This window comes from Nannospalax galili, unplaced genomic scaffold, assembly GCF_000622305.1.
Source record: "Nannospalax galili isolate Female #2095 unplaced genomic scaffold, S.galili_v1.0 scaffold879, whole genome shotgun sequence".
NCBI classification, from domain to species: Eukaryota; Metazoa; Chordata; class Mammalia; order Rodentia; family Spalacidae; genus Nannospalax; species Nannospalax galili.
The window spans coordinates 1,404,929-1,416,828 of record NW_008346261.1 but is presented as its reverse complement, the minus strand read 5'-3'; the positions used below and the strand labels follow the sequence as shown (position 1 = coordinate 1,416,828).

Below are 11,900 nucleotides of genomic sequence, written 5' to 3'. Positions count from 1 at the left end.
GTAGCCCCAGCTGTCCTGGAACTCACTATGTAGACCAGGTTAGCCTTGAACGCACAGAGATCCACGTGCCTCTGCCTCCCAAGTGCTGGGATTAAAAGCGTGCACCACCATGCCTAGCCTCTGACGCAATATTCTCAATATGCTCCAATTTTTTTTTTTTTTTTTTTTTTTTTCTGTTTTTGGTGTTGGGGATCAAGCACTTTTCACTAAACTATACTCCAAGGCCTAATAATTTATTTCTTTCTCTCTTCCTTCCTTCTTCCCTCCCTCCCTTCCTTCCTTCTTTTCCTATAGCCTTAGCTGACCTGACCAGGCTGGCCTCAAACTCACAGAGATCTGCCTGCCTCTGCCTCCCAAGTGCTGGGATTAAAGGTATGCACCACCACACCCGGCCTTTTTCTTTTTTTTTGAGACACGATTTTACTGTATAGCCCCAGCTGGCCTGAAACTATGCATGCTGGCCTTGGTCTCATTGAGATCTGCCTGACTCTTCCTCCTAATTGCTGGTATTAAAGGCATGTACCAGCACACCCAGCTGGTTTTTTTCTTATGCAAGTGCTCTCCCCCGTACTTGTCATAACACTGTAACACTTGCCTCTTTTCCATGCGTTAGTTTTTGTTTTGCCATCAATAACCAATAACTGGGTAATCCCCAATATATCACAAGGTAGTTTATCAGTAACCTGATTTTCATGGGGACATTTCTTTGAGAGCTTTCTATCTTAATTTTCCCATTTGGGGCAAACACAGTTGTTATCAGAATAGAATTACTGCTGTCTCCCTCTTTGTTGGCCTCCATGTTTTTTTTCTTGGTTTACTTTCTCATGGAACACATACTCCAGTGCTTCCTGAGAAAGGGTATGTGTAGGGGAAGCTTTTTTGTTTTTAAAGACTTTGGAAGTTTTATTATTTTCACATGTGGTTGCATTTAACTAAGTATAGAAGTCTAGTTCATAAATTTGAAGGCAGCATTCTCCTGACTTAGAATTTCCACTGTGGCTATTAGTAACTTGGCGTTTTATCACTTTCCAACCCTTTGTACATGACAGTTATTTTTTTCTCTCATAAAAAGCTTTAAAGATTTCCCCCTTTGTGTTCTGGAATTTAATAATTGTATCTTTTTTTTTTTCATTCACATTTGGTTGGCTTTTTTTTTTATTATTCTTTTCTAACTTTACTGTTTTCTGGAACTTTTTGTTTTTTATAATTTGGATTGTAAACCTTGTGATAGTAAATAATCTTCATGTTAATTTGATTGAATTTAGATTGGCGAGGCAAGTGTCTGAATGTGTCTGTGAGGGTTTTTCAGAGAGAATGAACTGAGGTGGGGAAGACTCTCCATACGGGCAGTACCACCCATTGGTTGGGTGTCTAGAGGGAATAAAAGAAGAAAACAAGGAAAGGTCTCTGAAAGCCAGCATTCCCTTTTTGCTTCTCTGCCATTTGGTCAGCTGTTGCACAATGCCTCCCCTGCCTCCCTGCCTACCTCCATCTCCAAGTGCTGTGTTATAGGCGCACACCACCACATCCAGCTGTTTCTCCTTTTTTCATACTCCTGCTTTGCTTGTACCCTAAACAGATGCAAAATTTACCGATTAGATCATCTACCTGATACTTAGCCAGTTTTCCTCAGTTACCCTCCCTGCCTCCCTCCCCTCCCTCCCCTGCCTCCCTGTCTCCCTGCCTCCCTGCCTCCCCTGCCTTCTGAGCCCTGATGGACTAAACCCTTTGAAGCTGTGAGCACAAATAATTCCTCCTTAGTTTCTTCAGTCAGGTAATTCAATCACAGTGACACAAAAGGAATTAACACAAACCTCTTGGACTAAAGGGAATGTGGCTCTGAAAAGAGTTTACTTATTTTGCCAGGCATGTTGGCGCTTACCTTTAATCCCAGCATTTGGAGGCAGAGGCAGGTGGATCTCTGAGTTCAAGGCCAGCCTGGTCTACATAGTGAGTTCCAGTCCAGCTGGGGCTACATGGAAACCCTGTCTCAAAAAGACCAAAAAAAAAAAAAGAGCTCACTCGTTTAAAGTTGGGCATAGGGGCATAGCTGTAAATGCTGGGAGTCTGTGCAAGAGGATCTGAGTTCAGCTTGTATAGTGTGAGGCCAGCCAGAGTGACATCTTGAGAGCCTCTCTCAGAAACCCTCAAACAAAAAAGCCTCTTGTATATTGAACTTACTCTTTGATTTACTCTTGTTTTCCTTTATTGTTTTTTTTTCTTTTGTCTCTTGATGAGATTTTCTGGTTATTTGCTCAATGTGATCTTTTGATTTCACTTCGAATTTTAAAATTACTGTTATATCCTTAATGCTTTATATTCATTTCCTTCCTTCCTTCCTTCCTTTCATCCATCCATCCATCCATCCATCCATCTTCTTTGTTTTGTTTCCAAGATGGGGTCTCATTTTGCAGTGCAGGCTGCCCTGGAATTCACTGAGGCTGGTCCTTATTTTGAAAACTTACTCCTTTAACCTCCCAGGTGTTGAGAGCTCCAGTACGTATCATTATACCTGGGTATTTTTGTTGTTGTTGTTTTTTTTTTTTTTTTGAGACAGGACAGGGTCTCCTTAAAGCCCCAGCTGACCTGGAACTTGCTATGTAGACCGGGCTTGTCTCCCTCTCACAGAGATCCTCCTGCTTCTGCCTCCAAAATGCTGAGATTAAAGGCATGCACCACCACTCCTGACATGCCTGGGTATTTTTTAAAATTTTATTTGTTATTTTTATTTTATGTGTATGTGTATGTGTGTATTGCCTGCATGTAGGTAAGTGCACCCATGTTGTGCAATGCCCACGGAGAGGCTGTCAGATCCCCTGGGACTGGAGTTAGCCGCCATGTGGGTGCTGGGATTCGAACCTGGGTCTTCTGCAAGAACAACCAGTGTTCTTAACTGCTGAGTCATCTCTCCAGCCTGACTGGGTATTTTTAAAAAACTATTTATTTATTCTTAAACTCATTTTATGTGTATGTGTGTCATGCCTGCATGTATGTAAGTGCACCCTTGTCATGCAATGCCTGTGGAGGTCAGAAGAGGTGTCTGATCCCTGGCTCTAGAGTCACATGCTGGGATTCGAACCTGGGTTTCCCTGAGCCATCTCTCCAGGCCCTATAAATTATTATTTTAAATTATGTTTGTATTTGTGTGTGAATATGTGGGTATATGCTTGTGAGTACAGGTAGACAAAATAGGTCACCAGAGTTCTTGGAGCTGGAGTTATAGGCAGTTGTGAGCTGCCTGACTTGGATACTAGGAACTGAATTTGGGTCCTCTGGAAGAGCAGTATGTGCTCTTAACCACTGAGCCATCTCTCTAGCACATGCCTGGGTATTTTAAGAGCTCTTTCTTACCTGAATATATTTAAATGCCTCTTTCTAGTATGTATGAAACACTGTATTCTTTATGTTCAGGTTGTGAGCCTGAGCCTTTAATGGCAAAGCCATCTCTCCAACCTGAAATACTCTATTCTTTAAGGATAGCAGTAATATTGTTTTGAAGGCTGGATGTGGTGGCACATGCCTATGATCCTAGAACTCAGGAGATAAGGTAGGAGGATCATGAGTTCCAGAGTAGCCTTGGATACATAGACTCTGCCTCAAAATTCTTTATTTATTTAAAAAAATTTATTGCCTGTATGTAGGTAAGTGCACCTGTGTCATGCAATGCCTATGGAGGACAGAAGAGGCTGTCATATCCCTTGGAACTGGAATTATGGGCAGTTGTTAGCTGCCATGTGGGTGCTGGGATTTGAACCTGGGTCTTCTGCAAGAACAATCAGTGTTCTTAACTGCTGAGCCATCTCACCAGCCCCTCAAAATTCTTTCTTTAATGTAGTTACTATATTTTCTATTGCTTTGGAGTTTTTTCTTTCTGTTGTGTATTTGGAACATTTTCTATTGTGTATCTTTTTCAAAGTGAAAGCTTTTCACAAATGGCTGATCTTTGTGTGTCCATTCATATTCACAGTGACAAGTTCTGTGTGTGTTTGAGTTGGTGGATTCCTGGGCTTCAATGAGAGATTTGGCACCCTCCATATCACTTTACCCCGCAGTCATTCTTGTGTGCAGTTAGCTTAGTCACCACTTCTGTAATCTATTAGCGTCAGATTTCAAAGTGGCATCTCACATAGAGACTTAGGATAATAATGTAGAATAATGAGAACTGTGGAGCCAGTATAGTTTCAAATTGTGATATATTTATTTACAGTTATTAAATTATTCCTCATAATAAGCCAAATGTGGTAGATAGAACTGAGGTTTTACTTCCTTTTCAATTTAGATGCAATGAGTGTTCCATTACAACTCTGAAGATTTTTGCAACTACTCTGTTTATTGTTTAATCTACAAGAGATATAATAATAGGTTAGATGTCTGGTTTTTAATTTTTCAGTTTATTCATACCCAGGACTGGGATGTAGCTCAGTTGGTAGAATGCTTTGCCTAGCTTGTGTCAAGCCTTGGGTTTGATCTCTAGTGTAGCATAAATTGATCATCGTGGTGCAAACCTGTGGTCTCAGCAGCAGTTGAGATGGGGATGCAGAAGGATCAGAAGTTCAAGGTCAAGGAAAGTGGGTGGTGCACACCTTCAATTCCAGCACTCTGAAGGCAGAGACAGGTAGATATCTGAGTTGGGGGTTACTCTGGTCTACATAGTGTGTTCTAGGTCAGCTAGGGCCACATAATGAAATCTCTCTCTCTCTCTCTCTCTCTCACACACACACACACACACACGCACGCACGCACCAATAGTAAAAAAGGTTTAAGGTCATCCTTAGCTACATAGTGAGTTTGCGACGAGCCTGAGCTTCATGAGACCCTTTCTCAGAAACAAAAAAACAAAGCAAAAGGGATAACCCAAGTCTCAGCAACTCTCAAGCCTTATTCATTCCTGTTTTCTTTTTTCTTTTTATCCTGAAAATAACTTTATTTAGATACAAAGGATTGAACAAGTATAAACTCAGTTATAATACAGCTGTTTTGAACATGTGGTTATTTTCTTATCAGGCTGTGGGTAATGACAGTTAATGCACTTCAACCATCTATAAAGTTTGTACGACAACAAAAGTATACTCAGAATGATCTGATGATAGATCCTCTCATTGTCCTAAGGTGTGATCGGCGGGTTCACAGGTATGTGTCCTTTGTTATTTCATTTTTTTCATATGGAGGTATACTTTGGAAAAATCAAAGAAATTAATGAAATTCAGTTTAATATTTTAATGTTATTTTAAATAAGTATGTAAAATAACTTCTGCAGCTTTTAGTGTTTTTTAGTTGTATATATTCATAAATTATATTCAATATAATATCTAATATGTGGGCAATAAAATGTATCCTTAGAGAAAAGGTATTCTTGGTTTTGGTCACCATCAGTAGTGGCTCTTTCTCTTAAAATGAACACCAGTAAAGAATACAATCATTTCTGTAATCATGTTTAAATTTTTTTATTTTATTGTATTTTATTTTGAGACAAGGTATCGCTATATAGCTGAGGATGACCTTGAACTCCTGATCTTCCTGCTTCAGCCATTTAGTGCTGGGATTACAAGCAGATGCCATCATGTCCAGCTTGAAAAATTTAAAAACACTGATACATTGTGAACCATTACATGCTTTAAAATTGTGAACTTTTTTAGCATCATCAGTTGTGATGTTAGCTTCATTGATTCTACATTTATCTCTAATTCCTAGCCATTCGCTTTGAAATGGCTTCAAAAAGTGGAACTCAGACATTAATTTTTGAATTTCAAGTTGTCATGACAAGTTATGTTAAAAGTAAATAAGTTGAGCAGCCTGTCTGTAATGTTTATCATTTGCACAGGGAAAGAATTCTGGTGAAACTTTAAATCATATGGTCATATAGAACCTGAATAGCTTTTTTTAAAAATAATTTTTGAAATTTTATTTTATGTGAGTGTATTGCCTACATGCAAGTGCACCCGTGTTGTACAATGCCTGTGGAGGTTAGAAGAGGGCATTGGTTCTCCTGGCACTGGAGTTAGAGTTGTTAGCTGCCTTGTGGGTGCTAGGAATTGAACTTGGGTCCTCTGTAAGAGCATCTAATGCTCTTAACCACTCATCCATCTCTTCTGCGTAGCATTTTAAAGGGTGGACACAGGGTGTGCTGGATAGCTTTGGTTGTCAACTTGACACACTTGGGTAGAGGGGGGACCTTAATTGGGGAATTGCCTCCATTGGACTGGTCTGTGCTCTGTGGGGCATTTTCTTGATTGTTGACTGATGTGGGAGGGCCCAGCCCACATTGGGTGGTACCACTCCTGGGCAGGTGCTCCACTATTGTATAAGAAAACAGGTTGAGCACTGGCCAGGGGACCAAGCCAGTAAGGAACATTCCTCCATGGCCTGTGCTCCAGCTCCTGCCTCCAGGTTCCTGTCCTGAGTTCCTACCTTGGGCTCCCTCAGTGATGAACTGTGACCCAAGAGATGCAAGATGAATAAACTCTTTCCTTCCCAAGTTGGTATTGGTCAGAGTGTTTGTCACAGCAATTAAAGGCAAACTAAGACATAGGGCTAACTTCCAAAGGACAGATAGTAGCCAGGCACATACCTGCAAGTTCTAGGCCGGCTTAGCCTATAGAACAAGATCCTGCCTAAAACAAAAAACCAAAAAACAGAAATGGGCTGGTGAGATGGCTCAGTATGTAAAGGTGCCTACTGCCAAGCCTGATATCCTGAGTTGGCCCCCATGGACCAACATAGTAGAAGGAGAGAACTGACAACTGAAAGCTGTCCTCTGATCTCCACACATGCATGCCCCCCCCCCCAGTACCACCATACACATGTTCACAAAATACATAAGTAAAAAAATTACAAAAACGAACAATCCTCTCAAACCAAATCCAAAGAAGCCAAGAGAATCCCCAAACAAAAATAACCAAAAACCAAACATTGTAATGGATGTGGAGAATACTCAAGGAATGCTTTATGTGGTTTGTTTAGGTTTTGACTTTTTTTTTTTTTTTGGTTTTTTTGAGACAGGGTCTCCCTGTAGCCCCAGCTATCCTGGAACTCACTATGTAGACCAGGCTGGCCTTGAACTCACAGGTTGGTCTGTAACGTTGTATAGTCCAGGTTGGACCTACACTCATGATCCTCCTACTTCTGCCTCTGGAGTGCTAAGATTACAGATGTGCACTCTCATTCTCCACTGTAAGGGAAAGTATTTTGATTGAATAATGTGAGCAGAGGGTTAATTTTTGAGAAGAGCATGCTTTCTGATTCAAAGTTAAGTTGAGATTAAACTATAGAAGGCCTTGACTGTTAGGCCAAAGTGCCTACCGTGCAAGTATGAGGACCTGAGTTCAGATTCCTAAGAACTCATGTAAAATGCCAAGTGTGGAAGCATGAAGTAAATCTAGCACTGGGCTGGGTGTGGATGAAGAGGGAAGGAGGCTCCTTGACTCTCATTGACCAACCAGCTGGCCAAATTGATGGACTTCAGGTTCCGTGAGACACTGTGTCTCAAAAAAAGTTACTGAGAAAAGGTACTTGACGTTGACTCTGGTCTCCACATGTATGAGCACACACGTACATGTGTACCCTTATCTACATGTGTCCAACCCTATGCTATAAACCATACACAATACAAGACAACATACATGCAACACACCACACACACAAGATACAAAATAATTTTACATAAAAAGGGTATATCTTAGCCAGGCATGGTGGTGCACGCCTGTAGTCCCAGCACTTGGGAGGCAGAGGCAGGCAGATCTCTGTGAGTTCAAGGCCAGCCTGGTCTACATAGTGAGTTCCAGGACAGCTGGGGCTACAGGGAGACCCTGCTTCAAAAAGACAAAGAAAAAAAAAAAGGTATATCTTATACATTTACTCATTTAGTGGCAACCAGTGGTATAACGTTCTGAAAGTGATAAACCTGCAGAATCATCCAAATATAGTTTGGTGAAAAAAATCAGCAGAATAAACAGTATAAATAGACATAAACCTGCAGTAAATTATACATCTAGAAAACAGGCATTTCATTTGTCTCACCCCCCCCCCAAAAAAAAGTTTATGTGTATGAGTGTATTGCCTGCATGTATGTAAGTGCACTTGTGTTTTGCAAAGCCTGTGGAGGTCAGAAGAGGGCGCCAGATCCCTGGAACTGGAGTTACAGATGGTTGTTAGCTGCCATGTAGGTGCTGGCAATTGAACCCTGGTCCTCTGCAAAAGCAGCCAGTGTTCTAGTGTTCTTAACCACTGAGCCCTCTCTCCATTCCCCATCCCCCCCCTTTTTTTTGAGGCTTTAGCCCCAAGTGGTCTGGAACTCCCTAATGACTAACCTGGATCTCAGAGATCTTCCTGCTTCTTCCTCCCAAGTACTGAGACTAAAGACGTGTGACACCATGCCTGGCTTCTTCTATTTATTTTAAAGTTGTATTCGTGTGTGTGTGTGTGTGTGTGTGTGTGTGTGCGTGTGTGTGTGTGTGCCACAATGTACATGTGGAAGTCAGAGGACAGCTTTGTGGAGTTGGTTCCCTCCTTCCATGTTTGCTTGGGTTCTGGAGATCCAACTCAAATCCCTAGCCTTGCATCGAAAGTTTCTTTACCCACTGAGCCATCTCTCTGATCTGAAAACAAGCATTTCTAAAACAAATGATTTGTGTTAAAAATCCACTTACGTAGATGACTTTACCGGAATGACCTCATGTGATTTAATTGTTTAGGGAGGCTGTTAAATTATTCTGTGAAAATGTATGCAGTTATTTTTTGAGCTTAGAGCTTTACTTGTGAAACTTTACTTACTAATATATGTGTATTCTTGTAATTGGCTACATAGTATTTCAATTTATAGCTATGCTATATTTAATCCAATTCCCTATTGTGTGTTATTTATTTTATATATATGAGCATTTTGCCTGCATGTATGTAAGTACACCCATATGTGCAATGTCCATAGAAGCCTGGAACTGGAGTTACAGGTGGTTGTTAGCTACCATGTGGGTGCTGGGAACTGAACTTGTGTCATCTTTAAGAGCAGCCAGTGCTCTTAACTGCTGAGCCATCTCTCTAGCCTCTATTGTTGGATATTTTATTTACAATTTCGTGGTTATCAGTGTGCACTGTATTACATACATCTTCTCATGCAATTTCCTTAGATGAAATTGCCAAAAATGGAATTAGTGAAAAAGTAACATGCTATTTATTTATTTATTTATTTATTATTTATTTATTTTTTTAATCTTTTTGAGACAGGGTCTCCTTGTAGCCCCAGCTGTCCTGGAACTCACTATGTAGACCAGGCTGTCCTTGAACTCACAGAGATCCACCCAACTTCTGCCTCCCCAGTGCTGGTCTTAAAGGTGTGAGCCACCATGCCTGGCAACATGCTCATTTTAAAGATTTTTTGATTCATCTTTTCTTTCTGCCACCTGGAAAGGCTGAACCAGTTACATTTCATTACAGCATTTTGTATTGTCTATTTTTTTTTTAACTTTCTCTTTTATACTTTACAGTAAATGTGAAAGATGTATTCCTGTTTTATGTTTTTTTTTTGTTAGATTGAACATTTTAGTATATTTATTGGCTATTTTTTCTTGTTTATATTTCAGGAAAGGTTTTCTAACTTACTGCTCTATTAGTGACTTAAATAGTTCTTCATCTACAAAGACTATCAAAGCTGGGCACGGTGGCACATGTCTGTAATCCCAGCACTTGGGAGGCTGAGGCAAAAGAGTCATGAATTTTTGGCCAGTCTGGGCTACATAGTGAGTTTCAGGCCAGCCTGGGCTATAACTCCCCCCTCCCCATTTAATTAAGTTTAAAGTTAGCATACCAAATAATGTGTTTCATTATGAAGAGTCTGTCATAAAAACAAATTTAAAAAGGAAAAGAATGATATCAGTTCTTTGCATGTATATTGTAGTTAAAAAATTTTTAGGCTGCTCAAGTTTGAGTCTTGAGCCTGCTGAGTGTCTTCCACCTCTGAGCTGCACCCCGGCCCTTATTTGCTGAGTGTCTTCCACCTCTGAGCTGCACCCCGGCCCTTATTTGCTTTGTTTTGCCTTTAAATTCTTTTTTATTTTTTTAAAAAAGTTTAATTTTTACCAACTGATCATTCTCATGGTTTTAAAAGAAATTGCACAATATAAATATATACATAAGTGATAATCAAGATTTGCTATGAATTATCCTAGTAGTGCTGGTAGGACAGTGGGTGGGCTTGCATCTAAAACAATAACAGCCATGTGAAGATAACTGTGGAATCTAGACTATGAGTTCTTTGGGATTCATAATGATATTCATTCTTTTCTGTGCAGTTTTGAAACTTTTCATATATAATAGTATGTAACTTCTCATAACATATAAACAGATTAATCAGAAAGAAAAGGTATACAGTGAGAAGCCTTGCTCTCATTCTGACAAATTGCTTGTTGACCTGTTTTGACCAATTCCATATCGAGCTCCAGATGAAACTGTGTTATCATGTGTATATATATATAAAACCTTATTTTTCATTGTACTTTATAAATTTACAAATAAAAATATATTGTTATGGGTGATTAAAAAAAAAACACACACATAAGCAGTGGATGCTCAGGAGCAGAGTACTTGCCCAAAATGGTCCTAGGTTCAGTCTCCAGTACCACCTGTAAGCAATGACCCAAGCAAGTAGAAGAGCAACATGCTGCCTAATTAATATGGATCAACTTATGCAAGGAAGTGAGGACTGATGGAATGGTTGTAAGCTCAAAAGTTTGCCTATGCATGTCAATGAATTCTGTGTAAGTCTGAAGGAGCGTCACCAAACTGCAAACAAGACAGGGAGACCTTCCCCAAAGCTCTACAATGGCAACTGCCATTTGCTTTTTACACATGTATGTTAGTTTAGGGAAAGCATAAAATGCTTTCTGAAGTTTAAGTTTGAAAGGATAAATGCATTAAAATCCTACCTGTGTTTAATGCAGACACGACTTTTCCTTGCACTGTTATTTCTGTAGCACTTTATTACATGAGCTGATTCTGTTCTTTAATATAAGCCACACACTCACACACACACACACACACACACACACACACACACACACACACAGAGATAACAAAGAAGAAGTATACATATATGCCGAGGCTGAGTTCAAGATTAACCAGCCAACCATAAGAAAAGCATGTAGGGATCATTTTGTTCCTAAACAACAAAGGCATCAATAGTTTCATTATGTTTTACATGTTCAAATGCATACTTCTCCCTCATTTCTTTTAACTGCTACATAGAGCTCTCTATGTAGATTAGCAGGATTGTCTTCCAGAAATTGATTCAAAGTGTCTAGTTTGACATTTGAGATAAAAAAAAATATTTCAAATGATTTTTATCTTCAGTTTTTCACAGAACTGCTACAGTTCATTTAGCTCACGCAGAGGGGCATTTTTACTGTTTCCAATGTTTCAATTGTAAATACAGCCATTATGTCTGTGATGGCCATATGCTAGATCTCTCAGGGATAAAGACTGAGAAAGAAAAATTCTATTTTTTCCTTAAGGGCATGGCGTTTAAAATTCTAGTGGTTACTGATTTATTTATTCATTTATTTATCAACTTTTCTTTTTCATATCTATTTTCTTTATCATAGTCTTTGAGGAAATGGATAACTGTACACCTGTTATGGTGCCCCTCCCCCCACTTCCTTTTTATTTTTAGTGCTAGGGATAGAACTCAGGGCCTTGTGTGTGCTATGCAAGTGCTTCACCACTGTGCTATATTCCCAGCCTTCCTTTTTACTCTTTATTTTCTGATACACTCTTGCTAAGTTGCCCAGGCGGGCCTTGAACTTGTGGTTTTCTTGCCTGAGGCCTATCAGGCCTGTTGTGTACCCATTTAGTAGATGAGCACACAGACTTGGAAAGTAATTTCCTTAGATTAAATGGATGAACCGCTCTTG

At 39.8% G+C, this 11,900-nt stretch overlaps 1 protein-coding gene across 8 annotated transcripts in view; it reads left to right on the top strand.

The window, feature by feature from the left end:
* Nucleotides 1–11,900, top strand: part of Ints2 (integrator complex subunit 2) — a 68,455-nt gene that overhangs the window by 48,502 nt on the left and 8,053 nt on the right. For all 8 annotated transcript variants that reach the window (XM_029568095.1, XM_029568092.1, XM_029568093.1 and 5 more), the window contains one exon: nt 5,005–5,130. In XM_029568095.1, the coding sequence (XP_029423955.1) occupies nt 5,005–5,130 (126 nt within the window). The remainder of the gene's footprint in view (nt 1–5,004; nt 5,131–11,900) is intronic.